Consider the following 26,728-nt stretch of genomic DNA (forward strand, 5'->3'; position numbering starts at 1 on the left):
TGTATATGTGGTTTACCACTTAGAAATTTCCCAAGTTTAAATCAAAAGACTTCCAAAATATAAATGCCTATTCCTTCCTTTCCACTCCCTCATGAACTAACTTTGAAAAATCAGTCCTGCAGTACAAATGAGTCTGAATTACTAAGTTGTATTAACAAATTCAGTTAATCATAATGAACAAAGAAATATGCCATAAGATATATACAAGGTCTAGATAAAGCTTAGAGGTCATAATGGCTCTATAAAAACATCTCTTTTGTTCCATTGAAGTTCAGAATGAAGAGACAAATATGGACGATTGAAGGAAAGCATAGCCTTTAAAGAGAATACTCTAGAAACCTGTAAGCAAAAATTATTAAATATGTATGATACATGCTATATCCATGAAAAATAAACATTTTTTCTTTTTTACTTTTGGCTTGCTAGGTTAAAGAAAGAATAACTGTAGCAAATTCATCAGATGTAACTGCAAACTTTAACACCACCATCACCAACACACGAGCAAAAAAAAAACAAAAGAAAAAATGTAAGGGTTTTATAGGTGCCAGGGACTATTATAAATATCTCACATGTGCAAATTCACTTATACCAATAACCCTGGGAAAGAGGTACTATTCTTAACTGTATTTTAGAGATGAGGACACAATAATACTGTAACTACAACCACTACTACTGCTACCACTGTTGCCGTTAATAGGATACTACTACTGCTGCAACTAGTATCAATATTAAGATTGCTACTACAACTTCTGCTATTGCTACTGCCATTGCTGTAGCTACTATGAACTCCTACTAATACCTGATCTAGCTTATTAAATGCCCTTAAGATGCCTTGCAATGTGCTGGCTACTTTACATATATGTTTCCTATTTAATTTTTATAAGACTCAGGGAGATATGTTTAATCTTTCCATTTTACAGATAAGGAATTTTAGATTTTAAGTTAAGCTACTGGTAGAAGGCTCAATAGTTAACCTGTTTTCCCCAAGTTAAGCTGTTGCCAAAGTAGTGCTTCATGGATCAAACAATTGAATTTAGATTCATAGTTTGGTAGGTAAAAGTGGATATTTTCTCATAACAGGAAAAATACAATATGTTATATTTTCTTTCTTTCTTTCTTTAATTTTTAACCTATTTAAATGTTCAAACATAAGAAAATAGAAGGAATAGTACAATGACCACCCATATACTAACCAGTTAGATTCAACAGTTGTAAACTTCTTGCCATATTCACTTTATCTAATTATCTAGCTGTCTATCTGTTGTTGAACCCTTAAAAAACAAATTACTGATACTATCATAATTCATTTGTCAAAACATTAAATTGAATCTCCAAGACCATTCTCTTAAATAATCACAGAACCATTTTCACACACAACATAATTAACATTAATTTCCTAATATGATCTAATATTCAAGTTAGTGTTATTTTAAGTAATGCATCAGCATTAAGTTTACCTGAATGTAAAAAAAATTAAAAAGATATAACTTACAAAATCTTATGAAAATGAGTATTATCATTACAAATATACACACTTAAATATATTAGGGAAATAGTTGAGGATAATTACTGAGAGATCACCCCGTACTTACACGATCAATGGAGATGTTGAATATCCCTAAATTTGGCAATTTTGATGGCTGAAGAGTTCAATTTTGATCAATCGGACCATTTTAAATGAAAACTCACAAGGAAGGAAATTTTCTTTTAGATGTCTACTAAGCATTTTAAATGATGGACAAAACCATCAAACCCTGGGTTTAGAACCCACATTTTTGAGTTGAAAGAAAACTTGAACACTGTTTAATTTATATGGTTTTTAAATTGGTTTCCATTAGCCTTAGGGTTCTGAAGACCTTCATGGATCACTTGGTAGAAAGAAAGGATCAGAATGGGATGTGTTTTGGGATAGGAAGATGTGAGAGGCCCTACAGTTAAGGCTTTGGTCTCCTACATATGCTCACAAATGTGGGTACAATTTCTTTAGTCAGACCAACTTTACCTTCATCTTTGAAATTTATTGAGGTTCTAATTTAAATTTTCTTTGCAGAAAGAATTCTGCTGCTAAAAACCTTCTGTTGCTGTTTTTCAAAACTTCTGCTGTGGCCCAACTTCCTCATATGACAGATAAGAAGCCTGAGGCACAGATTGACTGTTTTGCCAGATATCGTATAACTTGTCAAGGGCAAAGCAACAACAAAATTCCAGATCTTTAGATAATGTTCTGTTTTAAAAACTAGCTTTTAAAAAAAATAGTTAGGTTTTTGGGAATATGAGAGCTAATGACAAAATAGTATATTTCTAGTGTTATATAGTAAATAAAACATCAAAACTGACAACGTAAAATTATAAAATAAAATTCCTAAGACACCAAAAGTTTATATGTTTATTTCCCCTTCTTTTTATTTTATATACATACTGTATTTTGCAAGCATAAAGAGCCAGAATAATTATTCCAGTGATGATTAAGTATGCAAGGAGTTCTATGTAAAACAAATGGGACTTTAATTTTGAATGAATTTTTGGAAATTTCTCCAAACCGGTACATTTCTGAAGAAAAAAAGACTTGCTGCTATACGTGCTTAATTCCAATTATTTAACATTATCTTTGACAAATGCTTCCTAAAGCCTAGACTCTGGGAGTCTCTGCTAGAGAATAACTTTAGCTGGCATGATCTCTGCCCTGGAAGTGTGATGATCTAGAAGAAGCCAATCCAAGTATAGATACCTCTAGTGAGCATAGGTGCCTACCTCCCTCCATGTTTACTGGTGGAAAATAGCAAAATAAAATAGAATAGTTAGGTGTAAGTAAAGTTTTATTAGGGTAATGAAAGGGAGGTAGAGAAAGTTCAGACAGAATGAGGGATGATAGAATTCTCTCTTTTCCAATTAATTACTCTTAGTAGAGAAACAACTTGGGCACAGGTAGCCTGCCTTTGTGAGTTTTGTGTGGCCCGCAGATCTATGTCAGGGGACATTTCACATATTTCTTTCTTTCTCCCAAAATTTAAGAGTCTTGAATTCGCAAAACACATGCAATCTAACCTCTACTACTGATACTATTTTGAAAAATGCTTTATCTATCCTCTTATAATTTCTTTTTTTGTCTTCAGCACTCTCATTTGCTGAAAATAATACAACTTCTCTTTGTTTCCAACATACTATGCTTAAAACTTTTCAGTCCCTTTATTCTTAAGTCTTTTCTTTTTACATCTCCCTTGAGAACAGCATTTCTCAATATTGACCCTATGGATAATTTGGACCAGTTAATTCTCTGTTGTGGAGGATTGTCCTCGGCATTATGGGATATTTAGCAGCACCCGTGCTAGACAGGTGCCCATAATACACCACTTGCCTGCAGTTGTGATAACCAAAAATGTCTCCAAATGTGACCAAATTTCCCTAGGGAGAAAAATTGTTCCTGGTTTGGAACAACCATTTTAGGGCTTACATCGTCTCACTGTGCCTGCTTGGTTTTCTGTTGTTTCTTCAGCTCTAATTTGATTCTTGTCTTAGTCTGGATTATGGCCTAACACTCCTTTTCTGCTGTAACCTGTTGCCCCATAACTCTGGACAATCTTTACCTTCTTGTTCAATAATGACAGAGAGCCAAAATTGAAAAAAAAAAAAAAGACTTCTGTTTATTACTGCTTCTCTTTCTCTCTTTTTGCATGCACAGAAGCAAAACATCTATTCAAATTCATAACATCTTCTAGTATGAGATAATGTTTCATATTTAAACACACTTTTGTGACATGTCCAGTAGAATTAATATTTTCTTTCAGCCTTAGGGTAAGAAGTCTGTCTACTTTTGTTTTGAATGCTGTCTATACAGTCAGAACAAACGCATGTCCACACACCTGCAAACACACACACATAACCTATCTCTCTAAAGGAGATCACTAAGAACTGCCTAGAATTTTATAGTTAGACAATCTGAAACTCTGTAGACTTGACTTGCAATGTAATGCAAAGGTTGCTAATCGTGTAGGGAGAATAAAGTAATTTGGATAACTTTGAACATAAAAAGTTCATTAAACAAGATGATAGAATAAGTTAGGAGTTGAACTGCTGTTCAACTGCTGTCTTATCATGTTTCAAATAATGGGAGGGAGGTTATTTAAATAGATATAGACATGAGTACCAGTCAATGGATTAGAAACAAGTGGTGAAGACCACAGTGTCTACAATCAAACCACCTTGGTTTCAAATCCTCTCTCTGCCACCAGCAAGTTGTATGACTTTAGACAAGTTACTTAACGTTTCAAATCTTGTTTCCCCACCTCAGAAATTGAGACAAATCACAGTAATATGTGCTCCATAGAGGACTGCTATGAAGATCACCTGAGAAATACATGAAAAACATTTAATCCAATGCTGGCTAAACAGCAAGCACTCAGTAAAATGTTGACTATTATTACCTCTCCATTGCCCTCAGCAAAGAAATACCTAGAATCTTTTGTCTCAAACTAGGTATCCAGTAGAGCAAACAGTGCAAAATATAAATCATGAAAAATGAGATCTATAACCAGAAAAAAACTATCTGGCAAAAGCTTCTGGAATTTTCGATGTAGAATGTTTGCTCTATTATAAAAAGTATTAGTAATAACCACTTACAATCTGCCAGATCTTGTGCCAAGCACTTTATAGGCATTCTCTCATTGAATTCTCACAAAAATATTATGAAGTAACCAGTATTGCAAACCCAATGAAATAACCTGAATGAAATAAGTGAATTACTAATAAAATTTAGCAGAGGGGGAAATCTGAAACTTAGAGAGGCTTAATCACTGACTCTAGATTAAGCCTAATGGAGCCTAGAGCTCTGATTGTGGCAAAGTCTTTGAACAATTCATATGATATTTATGAATTCAAAGCAGGTATGTAAAATCTTCTAACTGAACTATAATTTTAACATTTATTTGTAATCAGAAAAAAAGCTATTATAGCAGCAATACCAGAATTAGAAAGTTTAAGAAACTCAACGTGGTTAACTAAAATAATGACTCTGACAGGGAGAACTGTCAAATAGTTGAAGGAAAATGACTCAAAATGGGTGTCAAAAGTTAGGTAGCTCTTGAAAAAAAATTTCTGCAGGTCAGGTACCACAATGAGAGAGGCATAAAATGATATATTACAAATACATATTCTTTGGTAGATAGTCTTACATCCTTTATAGAACAAAAGGGATTATAAATTAAATTGGTAAGTAAAATGACTCTGCTTTTGTATTTACTCTAAACGAGTAAGTAGCTATTGAACTGGAAAATCAAAATAGAAATCATTTTATATTTGGACTTGAAAAAGTAGGTATTTGCCATATAAATTTGACAGAATAAAAGAATGACAGATAAACTACTTATAAACTTATTGTATCAAAGCTCCAAAGTTATGAAATTTGTAATTCATATATATATGTATATATACATATATGTACTTAACATCAACACATAAATTCAAGTTCAAATGAAACATTTACTGACCCTAATTACATAACGATATAACACTCAGTGAACATTTATTGAATAGTGAAAGAATAAACAACATGACAGGTAAATTAGATATTTAACTTCTTAATATTTTTCTATAATCGTATTGTTTACTTACAACTTAAAAATTAATAGCTACATTTTAAAACTAATTAATTCAAAAGAGTTTTACATAAAACAGGATCATAAATGTAATAGAAATGTTATTTATATATTTAAATTTTATAGGTCACTATAAATTCTTAAAAGAAATGCACATCTTCAAACATATATAGTTACTTTTTTCCTGATAATTATATTAATATAACTGGAAAAAGTATAAAGAAAAAAATTTAAATCACACGTCTTAGATATAATTAATTTGATATAGATATATTAGATATACATTAGATATATTATAATTTTATATATATAATAGATATATTATAATTTGTTTAATTTCATAAAGCTTCAAGTTCCAAGTAGGTCAGGCTGTGAAATTTGAAACCTTATGCACGGTTGCCACATGGTGGTCAAGATCAAGAATAGCAAGCTAAACTCACAACATGCTTGATTATTGAATATAACGTATTATTGAAGCCAAACTTGAAAATAAAAACTTAGGTTCTTAAAATTAAAAGTTTAAATTTTTATGTCTATATTCTTCATGAATTAGAGTTTCTGATATTAATTTTTAGCAATTAAAATTATTAAAACATGATGGTGATAATGACATCAGTTTTGTTAACTGTGATAGCTACCAAGTCATTTATATTTAAATTTTAAACTCATAGGGTAGCTCTGATTTATTTTGGATCAGAGCCTGTGCTTGTCTTTTTTTCCTACAAAAAGTGTAATGGTTTTTTTTTATTATGTGTAACACAGGCAAAATTATTTAAGTCAATAAATTTTTAAGGAATTTCACATGTTCTGATTCCTTCCACTGCCAATCACCTTGATTTCTCCAATGTCTGATCCATAATTTTCAAGATAACGCTTTCAAAAAGAATTTTGTCACAATCCACAGTAGTCATGTCATCGGTCCACAATTCTTTTAGTTGGGTTTCTTTGATCTCAAGTGGAATATGGACACACTTCAAAATTCCCCACCTGTAATCTTTGGGACCCAATTTCCTCAAGCAATTTACTTTAGGACCATGTTTAGGGTCAAAGGAGATGGATCTGCCTGGTACTGAATTTTAGACACCTTCTAAACATGCATTAAGTTCAAACCATATTCACTCTTAAGCTATCACACCTTAGAACAGTACAGATCGTTGGGATATGCCAATACCCAACATAAAAAGTTTGACTGTTAGGTTTTTCATAGTTTATTAGCAGCTCTGTCTTGAAGTTCTTTCCCACAGATCTAACACGTAGTTCTCTCAGTAAAGGAAACCACACAGTTACTCTATGAGGCATTTCCAACAATGTAGGTCTGCAGAAAAAGTCCCATCGGGATAGACCTCAACAGTGCCTGTGTTTGTCTTATTCACTGTTTTATACACCCTAGTGCCTATCACTGTTCCTGCTGTGGTATGGGTTCAGTACTATATTTTTAAATGAACAAGCGATATTCAATAATTGAAATGTTGCCAGGATTAAATAAAATATAGAAACATGATTTAAAATACCAAAAAATTATATACTGATGTATTTGCTAGTGCAATTTGAATAACAGACAAATGCAGGCAGCAGCGTTCCTGCCTTCGAATTTGCTTTCCACAGTACCTGCCATCCTTGTTATGCTTTCATTCACTGAGCTTTAGGTTGGAAGAGCCCTTCCTTCTGAGTGTTCTATTAGTGACCCCAGAAGCAATTACTAGCCATTAGGACTGTCTTCCAAAAGGTGGTTCAGACACATACGGTGTTTTACTCAAATTTGTGTGGTACATTTAGCAGTGAAGTGTGACTGTGAAGTTTGCTTTAAAAGAGAAGGAGGATGCAAGGGAAAGCTTCATAGAACTTTCTTAGGTTCAAAAGGCAGAATTAAGTTTAATAATTTAAAATACATTTCTTATCTGGGTTTTTTAATTATTTACAGAGTTAAATCGACTTGTCCATCTACAAAGTGCTAAAAATGTGCCTTTGATACTTTTACACACTGAAGTTGCCTACTTAACCAGTGAGTATGTTTTATGCTGCTGCTTGTTATTATGCTCCTTATTTGGTGGAATGAAGCTGAAACTGAGCCCCTGAAGCCAGAGCATGGGCTCACAGTCAGGGTCTGCTCTGACTTCCCTGAGGGGCAACAACCTGAACCCCTGTGGCTAACATCCACAAAAGGAAGGAGTACAGTTAGTGATGACCAAAGTCTCTTACATTGTTATGACCTAATTTAATATTTATTTCTTAATTAGTCTTTCAGTGGTTTACTTTTCTCTTTTTCAAGCCATGGGTCTCTTTTATCTTATTTCTCTTTTTTTTTTTGTCTTTTTCTCTCTTTTTTGTCTTTTTCTCTCTCATTCTTTTTCCCTCTCCTCCTCCTCCCCCTGCACCTCTCTCTTTCTTTCTCTTCTTTCCATCCCTCCCTCCCTTCCTTCCTTCATTTCTTTTTTTGAAATGTTTATTTACGTCAATCAACATAAAGTAACTTATTTTAAAGAACATAAAGAGGCTCCACATATGAAGTTTCAGCTTCATTTAGAGTAATTTATACCTTCAAATCTATTTTCAGAGACTCTACTGCAGCTATAAGTAACTACTTGTATAAACTATGCTTGTTGCATTTTAGAAAATATTCAATATATAACACCAAGCAAATTCAAAAGTCTACTTTTTTAAAATAAAATCTCTGTTTAGTTCACTTTTTTTCTTCAAATGAGTAAAAACTGAGTGGTATTTGCTTTTCTTGCAAAACAAAACACAATTTGAAGAAATTATTAAGGACAATGGTGTCAAATTTATTAATGTTGGGCATTCTTATAATTAAGCACATCAAAATAGACATATAACGAAAAAATATCACATGGTATAATGTTAAAATCATTCTCTACAAATTCTCAGTTGTTTATTTTTAAAATATAAATTTGTTTCAGAAACTGAAAGACAGTAGATTCACTGTAGATGTACAGTTTTAGCTAGATCTGTTAGATTAAAAAGAAAGAAACTGGAATTACAGTTAACATATAGAAGGCACAAACATTGATACTGTATTGATAATTGTTCTATGAATCTATCTAATAAATATTTAAGAATAAATGTTTCCATCCAGTTAAAAACCATCTTAACCTGACTGAAAACTTGTTTTGGCTTTTTAAAGTGGAAAGTTCTAGAACAATTTTTTAAAAAGAGTTAGACAATTTGAAAACATAATATTATAATAGATACATATCAAACTTCAGAGTTCATAGGACTTAAAAATCTTAAATATTCTACTGAGTTAATTCAAACTTTTATTAATAATTGACTTCTAAAATTAGAATTAAAATTTTCTTACTAAGCATATGTTCTAAATAGGTCTTTAGGTTCCTGAATGATTGCCTTTCTAAAGAACAGACTGGCAGGAGCAGTGATCAATTTACCCTTTAAATACACTGTAATTTAGGCAGCCCTATTAGCGCAACAAGTGTGTTCCTATGCAAGTTGTTATACTTGTGTTACTTCCCAGTCTTTTTCCTCTATTTTCATTTCTATACAACGATACCACTATGCTTAATTATAGGACTTGTATCATGTAAGCTTTCTTATTCTTAAAATACAGCCGTTTAAGCCTTTTAAAAATTACATGGACTAGTTCTCCAAACACTCCCACATATATAGCTTGTCTATTTCTTACCCTCAAAGAATAAAATAAATGCCATAAAGTCATCACTATAACAAAGGATAAGTTCTGTGCTCTTACTTCGTTTAAAATGAATGTGAAGGCACTCAGAACCTATAGTACAGATATAATGAAGCAGAGTAGACATTAATATAAAAATTGTATTATAATAAAGAGGAAATGGACCTAAAGCACAACGAATATTTATTGATTAATATCGCTACCAAAATCCTCAGGGCTAGCCATTTTTAGAAAGGTTCAGGAATACTACAATTAATATAAGGAGACCCATGAAAAAATTTTGCCTGTTGTCCAGTCTCATGTACATGATTATGGTAATAGCAGTTGCAATGCAGACAAATGCGGGGGGGGGGACGTTGGGATGTTAATAAGATGAAAAATAAAACACATACCATAAAATTCCGCTGGTAATGAATGTTCTCTTTGTTAAAGTCGATCACATAGCCATTGAAGGACCAAACAAATGTGAGATCTAGTGCAGGATCGAAGGAAGCAGCACACTGCATGGTTGCATTTTCTCCAACAGTGATGTCGGCATTAATTGGAGCCAATATAATTCGTGTGGGATCTATACATTTTTAAATAAAGGAGTAAACCACAATTCAAAAAAATACGAGACACCATATTATCTGGTACATTAAAAAATAAAAATCAATATAGTTGAAATCTCTGTGCAAAAGAATAAGATGTTTACAAATTCAAATTCCAAGAATAGTTTCATCAAACAAGAGATCTGCCCAGAAGGCTTTTGAAATGGAAACATCAAAATGTGGATTGTCTTATAAGCTTAGTGCTGAATCACGTCTTATAGTACATTAGAAATTAAGCACTGCCACACTTAAAAAAAAAAAAAAAGTTAATCAAATGGTTTCTTACCTGTGATAACAAGAGTCCCAGTGCTATTAGCCTTCCCTTTATTATTTTCTACAAAGCATGTATAGACACCTCCATCATTCCTTGTAATGTTATTGATTTCCAAGCTGCCATCTTCCCAAATGACTATTCTATTGAAATGAAAGAAATACATATTTCACAAAATTAATTTAATGAAATACATTACTATTCTATGTCTTAGATTAAAAACACTAACATCTTAGCATCATTAAAGTTTTACATAAATTGCTTGACAGAGACTTTTTTCAAGATGAAACATTCTAGCCTTTGTTTAGAATATTCTTTCTCAGCATCAAGTTTTTTTTGAAAACCACCTTCATCTTTTTCTTGGACTTATCACAGTAATCTCGAACATGTCCTCCTGCTGCCAACCTTGCCTCTACACAATTTCTTTTCCCACATGTCAGCCAGACATGAAGACATACATCGCATAAGTAATACAATGTCACTCTTTGGCTCAGTGATGTCACTCTACAGCTCAGAAGCCTCCAGTGAGTTTTCCATCTCATGCATAGTAAAAGTCACAGCCCTTGGTTTGCCCTTTTAGGCCCTGGTCATTTTCACAATCTGTTTCTCACAACCTTCAGGGTTTTGCACAGTGACACCTTCAGTAAAGCTTTGTCTGATAATTTCTAGTTAGTATGGCATGCACCCACCCACCCATGGCACTGCTGCTGTCCTGGCATTCCCCATGCTATCCCTCTTCCCAGATTTTTCTTCCTAACACATTTTTTATCAGACATACTTCAGTTTTACTTATTAATCTATCCTTGCATTAGATGGTAACATCCTGATGTCAGGAATTTGTATCTGCTTTGTTTGTGGTCCCATCTCAAGGTAACATATTCATTAACGTATACAATCATTAGGAAAAAAACAAAAAACAAAAAACTATGTTCCAGGAACTCCTTAAGGAGTGAGACACAAAACAATGAGTAGGCACTCGATCAACCTGTTTTTGGACGTATGAACTACATGGAGTTTAACTGAAGCAGTGGCTCTCTACATGCCACCATAAAATGACTTTTAAACCACTGTGAGACAGACTTAGACCAGTCATAGGCCTGAAAGAAATGAGCCCAGATCTTCCAGGAACGTGACCCCAGGACTTCAGACTTGGTAGTTAGAACAGACTGTCATTTCCACAGCCACAGAGGAATACAAACATATTTTAATTTTAGGAACTTTCAAAGAATGATACTGTAAAACCTACCTTAGTAAAAGCTTCTGTAACAGATTACTTTTAGGAAATTCTTCTATGAACAGAAACTAAATGTTTCAGACTAATAGAACTTAAATGTATTCCCTCTGCCTGTCTGCCTCCTCCTTGGAGTCAGGAGACCCAAAACTTATTATTTGTAACCTTATTATACCTAACTCTTACATATAATTTATATTACATTAATATTACATATATTATGATATATTACATATAATTTATATATTTATTATATAACTTTACTATATAATGTCTTGCACTTACATTCAATATTGGATTGCCTGTCATTGGATTTTACTTTATTTTTAAATTTTTGATGTTCTTTTCCATTATGGTTTATTACAGGATATTGACTATCCCGTGCTTTACAGTAGGACCTTGTTGTGTATCCATCCTATATATATACTTTGCATCTGCTGATCCCAAACTCCCAATCCATCCCCCCCACATCTCCCTCCCCCCTGGCAACCAAAAGTCTGTTCTCTATGTCTGTGAATGTGTTTCTGTTCTGTAAATAAGTTCATTTGTGTCATATTTTAGATTTCACATACAAGTGACATTATATAGTATCTTTCTCTTTTTCACTTACTTCATTTAGTATGATAATCTCTAGGCCCATCCATATTACTGTAAATGGCATTATTTCATTCTTCTGTATGGCTGAGTAATATTCCACTGTATATATATACTACATCATTAGCCATTTATCTGTCGATGGACATTTAGGTTGCTTCCATGTCTTGGCTATTGTAAATAATGCTGTATGAACATTGGGGTGCATGTATCTTTTCAAATTATAGTTTTGTCTGGATATATGCTCAGGAGTGGGATTACTGCATCATATGGAAACTCTATTTTTAGTTTTTTGAGGAACCTCCACACTGTTTTCCAGAGTGGCTGCACCAATTTACCTTCCCACCAACAGTGTAGGAGGGTTGCCTTTTCTCCACACCCTCTCCAGCATTTACTATTTGTAGAGTTTTTAATGATGGCCATTCTGATCAGTGTAAGTGGTACCTCATTGTAGTTTTGATTTGCATTTCTCTAATAATTAGCGATGTTGAGCATCTTTTCATGTGCCTATTGGCCATCTGTATGTCTTCTTTGGAGAAATGTCTATTTAGATCTGATTTTTACTTTCCTTAAATATATAATTTCTAAAACCTTAATTTATCTCTGAAGCTTTGTATAAACACATGCCAACAGTTCTCCATATATTCCATTTTAAGAGCAGAGTTTGATAAAGGAAAATTACTACATACATACCTTATTAATAAAAATCTCCATATAAGAAAACACCAAAAATTTCACCAATAATATATTCCATAATTTCCTTGCTCATCTTTAACTCTCCAGTTCCAACTTAAGTTCATTTCAGAATACTTTTTACTTATTGAAGAAATAATGTAGTATCATAATATAAACATAAACATAAAATTAATTATTTGATTTTGTGGAAGCTATGCCAATGTCCCTCTATGTTCTCCAACTGTGAGGAGTGTAACTGATCCACAGCTCCAGCTGCTGCACTCAGAAATCCATCACTGTGTTTGAGCCAAGACAACACTTTCCACAGGTTGCTCTCAGCCAATGACTGAGTCCAGGAGGAATTTTAAGGCTGCATATTCCAGGTAGACATCAGGCTCCTCTGATGGGCATTTTTAGCTGGAACGCTTTCCAGTGGTCTTACCACACTCTCTTAGATCTGCACTGCAGTCCATTTCTACCCAGCCTTTCTTCCTTCCTTCCCTTTCCCCTTCATTCGGAAGCAGACCTGAATCTCAGATGGCTGTCCCAGCCTTCACCAAGAGTCTTCTCTGTTTTCCTTCCTAGGCATTGTCATTAATAAATCTCTTGCATGGTTAATCCCGCATTGTCATCTGCTTCTCACAGAACTCATATTAACACAGTACTAACATTAATGTGTCTCATTTTTTCTCACTAAGCTCTAGTGTAAGTCCTTAGCCAATTTTCCATCCCCGCCCATTTAATTATTTTGTAAGTAAAGCAATGAAAGTTATCATCAAGTTGCAATGGAAACAATAGCAACAATTAATCTTTCTAAAACCCACATTATATTCTTAGTTTTCTCACATATATTAGCTCTCAATTGATCATTGTCATCTTTAAAGGGTATACTTCCTTGTGTTGTTCAGCTCACCTACACTTTCAGGTACTTTGTCCATGACATTAAAATTAATTTCAGTAAGAGTATTTAGGGAACTTGATGTTTTTGAATAATGATCTATATTCTAAAGTCAATGTAGTTAAATTAGCAGAATCTTATCCTTATTTTCAGATTATATCATATAGATAAACAGTCAAACAAGCCAGGAACCATCTGGTCTTTAATAAAGTAGTCACTTATTGTTGCCAAAATTATTCCAGTATAGCCTCCATCTTATTTGTTAATGTTTAAAGCACACCAACTCTGGGGTAGAAAAGAATCTTGGAGAGACTCTCATATAAATGGCTCAGATAAAGACCATTTTAGAGTTGATAGCAGTCCATTGGATATAAATGAACAGCTACAAAGAAATTCTGTTGGAGAATGCATATCATTTTAACCTTAAATAAAATCATACAGTTGAGAACTTAATTACAACTTATCAAGATTTATGTTTCCTCTCTCCTGATTGCAAGTACTGCATATGCTATTTTATAAACCATTTACCAGGCACAGAGATAACTTAGTAATGTGGAACAGTTTTTAGGTAATTATATTAATCAGAATGAGATTATAGTTATGCTCAAAGACAGTTATTCAGTTACTCCTTGAATATTATTTTCAACAGAAATATTTCTCTAAAAGTAATTATTAGTTTAACTTTTCTTAATGCATACTATTTTATAACATTCAAACTTATTTTTACGTGAAATACCAAATCTATAATAAAGAGATACTTAAATAATCTGAGATACTAATGGGTTAACATAGTGAGCAAAAATTAGATTTATAGACTCTTTCATCAAAAGGTCATAGAATTTGATTCAAATACTTTAAAAATATTAAGACAGGACTAAAATAATAAGATTTTAGGAGCTAGACTTTTCTTTTTTTGAACACATGTTGGTGTTTAGGAAAAACAAATCCATGAAGCATGGTTCTGAGAAATTTGTGGTTGCAGAGGCTCATGGCATGAGTCCTCATTAGAATCAGAGCAAGATTCTTTTCATTAAGGAGAGAGAGCTAATAGTGCAGCCAACAGGGAATTCTATGCTTGAGGTTGTTGCAGTATGAATACCTAAAATTGGAACTACCTTCTGATCGTGGTCTGCATCACTCATTATCTGACTGCTAAAGCTTCAACCCCGTATTGCACAGATTGACTTTTCCTTTAACACTGATTCTTCTAGTATCATTTTGTTAAAGTGTTAGTAAATCTTAGTCAGACATATTACCTGTAGAATTTAATGTATTCAGGGAAGCAGCTGCTGTCCTTGCACACCCCTCCCCAACCACAGCTTTGTCTCATGCACAACCATACTTGTGATTATCCTAATAAGAGAACTGTGTTGCCATATGTTCATTCCATATCAGCATGGCACAAGTTCGAGTTCTGGCTTGGAGATTACTGATATATTTTCAGAAGGTCACTTTAAACCTTTCCAGGCTTTAGATACATCAAAACAGAGATAACACCCACCTTACATTCTTTATTGGATTACTGTAAAGATTTATCTTTTATACTTTTGCTAGAATATTTTTTTAAAGGCAAAAACTACTTTTTTCCTCCCTTATTTAAGCCTTTAGACAGATTTCTATTACTCTTAGATGAAGCCACAGAAAATGTTGTTACTGATGACCTGGCTTACTATGTGTCATCCCTTAAAACTGTTCTCCATTTTACTCTAAAGACAGCCATGTTGGTTTTAGTTCTTACATTCCTTATACATCCTCTGCTCTCTGCCTTAGGGCCTTTGCACATGCTGTGCTCCCTGCTTGAAATATTTGCTGCTCCCCAACCTTCACATCCCAATTCTCCTATTTCCCAACATTCCTTCTCCCCATAGATAGTTAGGAAGATTAGAAGTTCCTGTTCACTTCAGAAGAGGGAAGAGGTGATTTGTACTTTAAAATCACCTTTTATTTCCCTACTGAAATATTTAATAGGCTAATTGCATAAAATTAAACCAAATATGAATGGCTATAGAAGCCCTTATTAGGGGAAAAATTAGAAAGACCCTATTTTATTGCCCATTGTTAATTAGTTTTGTGGCCTTGGGTAATTTGTCACAAACCTCTGAGCTTCAATTTTAAAAATTCCTTATAAACTCTAGAAGTCTAAAAATTGAATTCTGTTTATAATAGATACTGACAGTGATGGGTATTTCTGTTTACCTTAGAACTGTGATATCTTCTGGGGAGAAAAGTTAGAACAAAAAATATTTATATTATGAATATGAAAACAAGTTCTCTACAAAGTAAACTTTCCCAAGTACTGAGTTGCAATTGGATTTCTAGTTTCTGGACTGACCTGCTGCTATTGACAAGCCGCTCTGTACCTTTACTCCATAAAAATTTTGGTTTGGGTGCAGCTTTAGGTTTGCATTCAATTATAACTCTTCCTCCTTTAGCAGCCAGGATCTTTTTCTTCATAGGATTCATTTCAAAAGTTGGAGCCAAAGCTAAAAGAAAGTAAACTATTATTTGTCTCTTTTGCTAAAATAGAAACAAAAGTTTCTTCTATACTATAGCATCTTTTATTCCCTTTTGATTAATAATCAACAGAAAAGATTAATCTCACCAAATGTTATCAGCAATGACCAACAGACATGCCATGCCTAATAATAATAACTGTTTTCTTTTATTTAAAACTTTATTGAGGTATATTTTACTTGTCAAAAACTTACCCATTTTAAATGTACAATTCTTGGTGATAACTGAATTAATTATTACACATTTAAGTTGTAATCAAATGCTGTATGCATATTTACCTTGAAGGTAATACCTAATTCGATTGTCTTGACTCAGTTGCTCAAGGGAAGTTAAGTGAAAGGATAGAGGAAGTTGAGCAATTATTAATATTGACACATATTCATAATCAATAATCGTAGCCACACTTTGAATGAACTGTACCCAGCTTATGGATGAAAGAACTGATATCTATTAAGATTATATAATTTGCCAAAGGTGCCACAGGCAGTAAGATATCAGATGGGATTTACATTTGAATCTAGATCCGTCTGATTTGCAAGCATGCTCTTTTCAGTAAACAATATGACTCCTCCTTCATTATACAAACATTTATTGAGCACCAACTGCGTGCAGACACTATGAGAGGCCTTAATAAACAGAGAGACCCCTGCCTTCAGGACCAACCTACAAACAGTTATGGGAATGATGTTTTCAATTAATTGAGAAGTACATTATGCACCTGTAGCTCATCCTTACCTCAAAGTACAGATCAATAATTATGAAAACAGGCTATAGAGTCTCATAAAATGTTACTCTCTTGATGATATGCTCTAATTTTCTTTAGTGTCCCCACATCTAACTCATTTCTCAATCTCTTTGTCATTTTGCAGACTCCAGGGGGATTCCATCTTTTTATTTCCACACATCCCAATCATCTATAAAACTGTCCTTTCTGGGGGCTTTTCTAGGCCTAAATATATCTTTATCCAGGTCTTGACCCTTCATCATCTAGTCCCATGATTCTCAAATTTTATTTGTGCATCATAATCATCTGAGGATCTTGGTAAAATGCTATTTAATAGATCTGGGGTGGACCTGAGATTCAGCACTTCCAACAAGCTCTGAGGAACACACTTTTTATAAAAATGATTTAGGTTATCCCATTGTTCTTTTAGTCTGAGTTTTTATAATTGGAAATAAATAAGTAAACAACCAACCTGTGTTGTACACCTAACACAGCATGTGGTATTTCGTATAGGCTCAATAAATATTGTGGGTGACATATTGCTTATAAAATATGAGAGGAATTTTAATCAGATTATATTTAGAAAGTCTAAATTTATCTAGAAAATAAGACATTTTTCTGAATCTGTTCAGTCTTAATAAAATCGTTGATTTGGTGCGGTCATTTAAATGACCCATGCTTATCTAATATTCGAATTTCTAGTGACAGAATCTAGAACATGTTCATGCATACATATATATACATATATATGTGTGTATATATATATATATATTTTTTTTTTTCTTTTGTTCTTTATTGAGCCTATTACAGACCAGTATCTGGTGCAGAGTAAGCACTCAATAATCATTTGGTGGATGAATATATGAATTAACTAAATAACTCAGGAAAGAAGAGAGAGAAACACTGTTCCTAAAGGTAATAAACAAAACTAGACTGAAACAAATATAAAGATGCTCAGGAATTAATCTCAGTCTCAAAATGATCAATTTGCTTAATTACTACCTTAATAGATTAATGATTGCAAGATTTAGGTTTGAAGACAGAGAGATCTTTCAGTCTGAGCTGTTAAGTTTTCATTTTCTCTTGTAATATATAACAATTAACAAGAAATTTTAACAGAAAACAAAAGCGTTTACATTTGGAAGGAATTGAAATTCACCTCATATCTTCTCTAAGAGTCAAAATGATTTTATTGCACTTCATACCAAAGCGATAGGGTATGAAGCTTAAGCCTAAACGTTTCCTTGATACCCAAAGAAACTAGATTAAATATATTAGCAAGGAATTTTGACTTTAGGGGGAAGAAATGGAATATGATACTCAGCATTATAAGAAGAGGCAGGAAAAGTTAAAATCAAGAAGGCCTCAACTCTTTTTAAAGATAGCTTTCTTTAATACTTTCTTGTAACTGTCTCACTGTCTTTCATGTTCTTTTAGTGTCACTCAATTTGTAGTGATACCAATGTTCTAAAAAATTTCCCTTTGGTGTCTCAAGAATAAAAGAGGCTGCGCTGAGTCATTGTTTTATCTTTTCAGTAATCATTTCTAGCAGAGAAATCCTGCCCACCTGGATTCATTACTTACAATGTGACTAAACTTGGTGACAGACACTTCAAATAGTATGAAAAGGACATGATAGTATGAAAAGGACATGGTACTTTTAATTAAAGTAGTTGTAATGAAAATAAGAAGAAAGTCAAAAATCTCAGAGAGATTTATGGGATAAAAATGAGAAATTTAATAGATGTAAAGTGGGGAAAGTATGTAGTGGATTGTGTCATTCTTTAGAACAGTAAATATTTCAGGAAGAGACAATGTGAATGAGTGAGAAATAATGAATTCGGTTTCAGACATGCTGAGTTTGGGATATCTGTGAAGTTACCCAGATGACCATTTCTACCAAGAAGCTTTTATAGTGAGCTTGAAGCTGAGGATAAAATTCTGGGCTAGAGGTATAAATTAAGGGGTCCTTTATAGTTAATGGGCAAAGAAGAAGATATCATCCACGTTTCTTAAAAAATTTAAAAATAATAATAATTGAGGAATAATATTATAAAATACGTGAAAGAATGAGTAAGAAAATGGAATGCAAGCAGAGGAATGGAACTCTGGAAGAGAGCAAGATTTCCAACTGAGCAGGGAAGGGGTAAAAAGGAAAATGAAGGCAATCAAGACAAAATAATCTGGGAGGTACCAGAGCATGGCGTCACCAAGGACAAAAGAGAGGAGAATTCAAGAGGAAATCATGACCAGAAACAGAGGCAGCTTGAGAGATATGCACACACACTCACATACACACACACACACACACACACACACACAGACAGACACGAAGAAGGGATGTCTGTTGAGGGCAGAGATAAAGGGATTATTTTGGGACAAGATACATCATCCTCTGGATAAAGAGTATCGAAAGGACAAGTGTAGTAAAGATTCAGATAGTTTTGAAGAGGGATGGGAAGTTGAAATATATTATTTCAGTGGTTTTCAATTTTCATGGAGAAGTAAGAAAGTAACATGAAAGTAGGAGTGAGGCGGGGGTAAGGGGGTTGAGGAATGTCTTGAAGGTTTTCAATAGCAATTTTAACCCAGGGATCCAGGGAGTGATAAAGCTACCAAGTGCTAAACACTCATCTGAGGCTGGCTCACAGGCCTTGCGGAAGCATCAATCTTCACTACGTGATGTCCTGGCAGCATTTAACTGCCCAAACATAGGAGAGAACAGACATATAAACTGGCACGTATAAAGTTTGCTTTACCATTCAAAAAATCTTAAAATCCTTTATACTCCATGTTGCCTCCAATTTATTTACTGTTCTTTAATGAAAGGAAAATAACAATATCATTCTATTCCAAACCACATTTTAGAAATGTTTAACTTTTAATTCAAGAAAGTAATGTGAAATTAAATATAATCTGTATATAATGCAGGATCATTTTAACGTGTTGCTTTCTTGCTGATTGTTAACAGAAACCAGAAATAATACTGACCCAAGATCTTCAACTCCGCGTTTGCATAAATGGTTCCATGTGTATTTTCAGCTATGCACTGATACATGCCAGCATTTTCAAAGGTCACATCATACAGTCTCAATTCCCCTCTATGATACTGGAAAGAACACAAAGTAAAACACATTTTCTTGATAGACTTTAATAGAAATGGTTTCATTTGGTTTTGGGCTTGGTTGTCTTTCCATTTAGGTACATTATTTTTGCCCCCACTGTTAACTAAGTCTAGTGGAGTGGGGTTTTCATGGTATGGGGAAGTAAAACCCACTTACCATGCCCAGTGGCTCTTGTTCTATTCATCCTACAGAGCAGAGAGTCCACCTTTTTCCCTCTTGGCCCAGCTGGGAGATTACAGTGGGAAGGTAGAGAAGGACCCCACTGCTGCTACTTGTCCCCAGGGCTAAAGGTAGGACCTTCATTCTTACCTCTGTTTCTGTGGGGTCAGGGAAACAGTGGCAAGAAAAAGAGGACAATATCAGGTAGTAGAGATGGATGCATAGGAAGAGGGTGAAAAGTGGAATAAAGGAAACAATAAGGAGAGAGAGAGAGAAGGTAGACATAAGATTACAGAAAATTGTTTAAGCTGAAAAAAGACACTTTATGTTCACTATCTGTTTTTTTCTTTTAAAGGAGACTTTTATATTTCAGGGGCTAGATGCCCTTAATCTATTGACACTCCTGCTAACTTTATCCCAGGATCACCCAGAAATATTACCTGAACATAGGCTCAAGAACTGCAAAGCACTTGAACATACATACCGAATATCCATTCTTCAGCCATCGGATGGTAGGGATGGGCTTCCCTGTGGCCACACAAGGCCAGTAGAGATCACTGCCTATATCCACCTCTGTGTCATTGATGTGTTCTACCCACTCAGGAAATGCTAAAAAGTACAGAACATTGTAAATTGTCAAATGCAAGTCAACATTCATCATCATCTCAAGAGGACAAATATTACACTTAGTTGATCTTCTTCTGGAAAATACATCAAATACTCTGTGTGTCTTAAAATCAATGATAGAGTCAGTGAAATTGAATTTCTACAGGTCAGCAGGTAAACTTTATCCTACATTATTACAGCACTAGGTAACTGTAATTCAATTCATAATTGTTTTTCTATTTGTGAACCATGTTTTGTTGGAAAGCTAATTCATGAATAGCACTAAAACAATTGATCTTTTTCTTATAATGTAAATCTTTCAAAATGACACATAAGGTTTTAAAGAATTATGTGTTAATTTATTATGTAAGAGGGGTAGAGTGTAGGGTACAAGTGGAGATGTTGACCTCAGAGAGCAGCTGAATCTAGAGTATAAAGAGATAAGGGTAGAGATGCAGGTGTCAGTAGATGTGGAGTGGGAGTTTGTGAAAGCTCCAATTTAATTACTACCATTTTCTCTGTGAAATAGGAAGCCAAGTTATTAGCTGAGAGGAAGATTGAAGGAGGAGGTACTGTGGGTTTGAAGGAAATCACGAAGGCATGAAATGGTCATCTAAGAGAGTGAGAGAGTAAGTGAATCTGGAGAAATGCAGTCTAGTTGCCAGGCAACATTAAGGATCCATTTAAAGTTAATGATGCTTAATTCAAAACGGGCTAATCAGCCTGGTAGTGCTGATCTCAAGTCATATTCAAGTTCCTTGGTTCTGGCACTAAGGCAGAGAGCTAGATTTTTCCAGGATTAGCCTTTGCCAAGGTAGTAAAGCAAAGTGGAGAGAGGAAAGTGAGCTGAGCAGGTGGGCAAGGGAACGATAATGAATGAACCCAGATTTAGGAAAGAGATGGGCAGGGTTAGGGGACATCAGAGAAAGTTAAAACAGAGTAAGATTAACTGATTATAGTTGCTGGTAGATTCAAAGGATTGTAGGAACCTGGGTATTGGAGTTTGAAGGTGGTGATCAGAGTGAAATGCTTGAACTTGAGATCGTAAAGGGATTGTAACTTGGTAAAAATAAGGTCTGAAGCATGGCAGTGGGAGTGAGTTGCTGAGGAAGGTTGTAGGACAAGATCATTGGAGGAAAGGAGTTCAAAGGAACTGAGAGGGCACACTATTGGAAAAGTTATTATAGTCTACATGATTTTATGTCACCAAGAATGAAGTCAGGAGTAGAGCTGTAGTTGGTGACAGTTGTCAATAGTGAAAATCTTAGTGCAATGGGGGCTGAGGAGGGGCGACCTGACATAATATTGTAAACTGGATGATTAAAGGAAAAGAAAGATAGTCTAGCAATGGCAGTGAAGAGCAGGGAGGGCAGGTACTGGCAGTACTTCCAGTCACTCCTGGGGATGAGGGCTGTGAAAGAAAAATCAGCCACTGCTTGAGTGGTCTACAGGGGAAAGTGTCTTTAAGGGAGAGCCAAGTTTCAGTTAGAGCAAGAGAATAAAGGGAATGTTCAAAGAAGAAGTTAAGAATATAGGGGAATCTGATAATGGACTATGTGCTCTAGAAGCATAGTATAAAGACTTCAGAAGTTGGGAATGAAGGGGAAATAGAGACTAAGTAGGACATGTGCAGAGCTCTGTGGGTATTAAAGTGTAGGCCATAAAGAGGCCCTGGGGTCCAAGGGCTTCTTAAGGCAAATGAAATGCACAAGGTGAAGGTAAAATGATCCTAATCTTAGTGGACTTTATGAGATGGTGGTTGTGAGGCTGCATATCTTGGGTCATCGGAGACACTTACTTTATTCTGATATAGACAGAGGCCTGGGGTCTGAGGGATGGGGGTAGGGGTTGGTCTTGACCCTGTCACAGTACCCTTTCAGCCTTCTGGTATTCCAGTTCAGCTGAGGCATCATCTCCAGTTTTTCCTATCATCCATCTTTTTGATGAGGCTAAGGTACCCCTTTGCCATATGTTTTATCAATATCATATGTAATTTTCCATATCGCACTCTCACTATTTTCTTTATAATTATATATATTGGGGGTATATATTTATTTGACTGTATATGCTTGTATAAATTTGGGGGTTTTGTATGATATGACTAGAGTATGAATTCCTCAATGACAGAATATTTCCTTTAACTTTCTTTGCTCCTATCATAGTGTTTGCCTCTGAGGACACACTCAGTATACACTTGTTGAAGCCTTAGATGTTTATTTAGATGTGACCTGCAAATTTCACATTGTGGAACATTGTAGGGATGATTTCAGTCTGAAAAATTTCAAGCATTGACTGAGAAACAACATTCTCTCCTCCCAAACATAAGCTTATTTTAATGTGTGAGAATCAAACACTTGTGCCAAGAAAATTGTATTAAAGAAAAATTTTCCTTAGACCAGTCGTTCTCTAAGTGTGGCTCCTGAGCCAGTAACATCAACATCTCCCAAGAATTTGTTAGAAATACAAATTCTTGGGTCCCAAATAGACCTTCTAATTCAGAAACTCTGAAGGTGGGAACCAGCAATTTGTGTTTTTAATAAGCCCCCCAAATGATTTTAAAACATGCTAAAGTTTGTGAACCACTGGGTTAAACTAAGTCATAATGCATAGGTTCTTGTACAAATAAAAAAAAGAGCTTGAAGAATGTCTACAAACTATATGAATTATATCTTCTGAAAATTATCAATAACACTACTGTTGATCCATTGGTGTTCCTATGATACCAGTGGCATAAATTCTTAACTTATATACTCATATTTGTGACTTAATTAGACATAAAGATGAATATTTTATCCTTTTGCATAATGTAATGCACATCACTATTTTTAAACTAATCATTTTATGCTAGTTTTTCAAGTATGAAAGTGGCTTTCAATAAGATATTGATTAAATGTATGGAAAATTAAAACAATATCTCTACCTTGAACATAAATTCTTGCCTGGTGTTTATCCTTTCCTCTAATGTTCTCAGCCTCACATTCATATGTGCCTTCATCTTCTAGCTGAATATTGAAGATCTTCAGGACAGCTCCAGAGGTGCTGATCTCAGCCGTGCTTGGCATTGGTTCTAGGACCTTCCGCCAACGGATATCAGGAACAGGACTTAAATAGGAGAAAGTAAGAGCTAATGGTCCACAATGCTTAAAAGACAATTTACTCTATGTTTATAGCTAAACATTTACAACATTTATTTCCTAACAATACAAAATTTAATGTATTTCTATATACGTTAATAAAAACTGTGAGTATACTTACTTGCCAAGTGCAAAACACTCTAAAGTCACATTTTGGCCCATCAATGCATATATGTCCTTGAACTGAACTACAATATCAGCAGGATATGGTTTTGTTGTTCCTAATTTAAGAAAAACAAAAATATCAACTAATTAGTAAGCAGAGTAGTGTTTGTTTAACATTGTGGTTTTTATAGGATTAGAATTGCTTCAGTATGGAAGACTTTTCTCTGTACAAGTACTGGAAAATATCTGATCATGTCACAATGTATAGATTTGTTTATTTATGCATAGTATGCATACAGTATGAATTTTATTAAGCATTTTCAATCATATTGGCTCATTCTGACAATGGTGTAACCAATTTGACTCAAATCACTAAAAAAATCAACAATTCTTTAGGAAGCATCAAATAGGTATAAAACAAGCATAAAATAGGTATAAAACGAGCATCCCAGGCGATTCTGATGAATTGGATTTTTGATCTGTACCTTGAGAAAACATTGATCCAAGGGGCATTCCTTTTGATTCTGCCTCTAAAATACAACTTGGATCTGCCAGTTACTCTATGGGAATCAGGAAAAAAGAGAAAAAAGAAAGGAAATGAGGGATAAGGGAAGAAAGAAGAGAGAAAAGTGCAAAAGAAAGAGACAAGGCAAGAAAGAGGAAGAAAAGAATAAAGGAGTGTCCATGGAGATGAAGGCAAAGAGAAAACAATTTTAAAAGAGGAAAGGAGAGAAGGAAAGAAGAAAATTGTTTATTTAAACATCACCGTGTTCATCAATAGCAATATTTATTTAGCATATCAGTATTGAAAGATGTAATTCCCTCTATCTTACAGTGGAAGAAATAAGCTCAGAAAGGCTAAATACACTGTTTAGGATCACAACATGAGTGTGTATTTTACACTGTATAACACTAGAAAGACAAATAGATACACAAAGACCTAAAATACCAGCCAAAACAAAAGTAAATGCTCTGAAAGAGTGGCAGCCAAGGAGGATTGTTGGAAGTATATAGGGGCCAAGGGTATTTCAAGCAAAGAGGGCATTTGAACCAGACCAGTTCAAGTTGAGGAAATACCATATTATGACACAACTTCAGGAGTGTGCAGGGAATTATAAAAGGTCTAAGAATCAAAATGATACTGAAGCATATGTAGTTGAAGGTGAGCTTGAACCTACAACATAGAAGACTTGAAACTGTGATATGAAAGATTTTGAAGCTAATTTCCTCAATGGGTAACTACTAATAGGTTATGATAAAAGAAGTAATATGGATCTTAATTTTGGTTTAAGTAGACGACCTTGTTGTCAGTTTTAAAGGAAGGAATATGGAGAAGAAAAATAGCAGAGAGTCAAAGATCTAAGGGAGTGTGTTTCATAAATTCAGAAAAATAGATGAGGGACTAAACGAGGGCACAGTTGCAGTGGGAACAGAAAGGAAAGGGCAGATCCAAGTTGTATTTTACAGGCAGAATCAAAAGGACTGCCCCTTGGATCAACATTTTCTCAAGGTACAGATCAAAAATCCAATTAATCAGAATCACCTGGGATGCTCAATGAACCTGCAGATAACATCCTAGGGGTCTAGGATGGGTCACATCCTCGGTCTGCTGAATCACTATCTTTGGGTTCCACATTTTCCTCAAACTTCCCAAGTGCTTATGTCCTAAATTGGAACCACTGTGTTCACTGTCCTGAGGATGGCAGTGGAGAGGAGTTGATGATTAAAAATGCTCTCCCGAGTTATTGCTAAATGAGACATATGACAGTATTGCTAAATGAGATGAACACCAGAAGAGGAGGTTTAGAGAGGAGATAAAAGATGTACTTGGAATATTTCAAACTTAACATCCTTGGGAACTTTCTGTGTGTCAAGCCCAGGATGTAGGTAGAATTCAGGATTAAATACAGGGAAAAGTTTTGGAGATGCAAATTTGGAGTCATCACATAGGGCTACTAGCAAAAAAGGTGTAAATGAGTGAGAATATCTGGGAAAAGATTAGAAAGAATTATTAGAAGGAGGAAAATCTGATGAAGGATACTGCAGAGAATTTGTCAGCTAGGCAGGTGGGAGATGAACGGAGGCAGAAGTAGTCAGAAAAAATAGGAAAAGAAGGGAGAGTTCAAGAGAGGCAGAGAGATCAACAAGTGTCAAAATTCATACAGTATCACGCCTGAAAATGTCCTTTGGATTTAGCAAATAAGAAGTGGTTTCGCTTATTCATTGAATACAAAATAATACGCAGAGGGAAAGGAATGGAGGAGAGTTTGAAGATTCAGAAAAGAAAGGAAAGGAGTGATGTAGTGATGTCCTTAAATGAATCAAATGGACTGTGAACCAGGGCAACTGGAGGAAGCAGCCTGAGCAGCAGGAGAAACACTTCTTCCACCGAGAAAGAAAGAAGCACTGAATTTCGAGGGAAGCATAGGGAAGAAAATTAGGGAAATTTTTACATGATGGCTCCTTTTCACTCTGTGAAGTAGTGGTGAGAGTATCTCCTAAGATTTGGGAGGGGAAAAAAAGCCAGAAAATCAGAAGATATTTATTGAATTCTAACCATGTGACTGCTATCTTGAGAAGAATAATAAAAATAGAATCTTTGTGGTATGATGGACTTTTCCCCATTGCTATACACAACTTAGGGGTAGAGGTAGGAACCAAACCTAAGTCTGCCAACAACAGTACCAGTATTTCCTCAGAAGCTTGAACTCAGTGATATGAGTGTAGCAGCAGGACTGAGATAAAAATAATGTGAAGTAAGAAAACATATTGTGATCTGATTTTCTCAGGAAGTGGTACATTAAAAAACGGAATGTAGTTCATTCAATTGAAGCCTGAGAAAAGGCCAGT

The 26,728-nt window shown here is 34.6% G+C and overlaps 1 protein-coding gene and 1 long non-coding RNA gene across 9 annotated transcripts in view; one reads left to right on the top strand and one right to left on the bottom strand.

Moving 5' to 3' along the window:
- The window catches only part of LOC309641933, an 870,732-nt gene that overhangs the window by 255,282 nt on the left and 588,722 nt on the right, over positions 1 to 26,728 (top strand). The gene's annotated exons all lie outside the window — the stretch shown is intronic.
- Positions 1 to 26,728, bottom strand: part of CNTN1 (contactin 1) — a 376,331-nt gene that overhangs the window by 102,799 nt on the left and 246,804 nt on the right. For all 8 annotated transcript variants that reach the window (XM_082422551.1, XM_082422545.1, XM_082422546.1 and 5 more), the window contains 7 exons: positions 23,895 to 23,994; positions 23,560 to 23,741; positions 20,518 to 20,642; positions 19,741 to 19,858; positions 15,844 to 15,994; positions 10,129 to 10,256; positions 9,645 to 9,820 (listed from right to left, as the gene is read on the bottom strand). In XM_082422551.1, coding sequence (XP_082278677.1) covers positions 9,645 to 9,820; positions 10,129 to 10,256; positions 15,844 to 15,994; positions 19,741 to 19,858; positions 20,518 to 20,642; positions 23,560 to 23,741; positions 23,895 to 23,994 — 980 coding nt within the window. The remainder of the gene's footprint in view (positions 1 to 9,644; positions 9,821 to 10,128; positions 10,257 to 15,843; positions 15,995 to 19,740; positions 19,859 to 20,517; positions 20,643 to 23,559; positions 23,742 to 23,894; positions 23,995 to 26,728) is intronic.

This window comes from Balaenoptera physalus (assembly GCF_965194825.1).
Source record: "Balaenoptera physalus genome assembly, chromosome: 13".
NCBI classification, from domain to species: domain Eukaryota; kingdom Metazoa; phylum Chordata; class Mammalia; order Artiodactyla; family Balaenopteridae; genus Balaenoptera; species Balaenoptera physalus.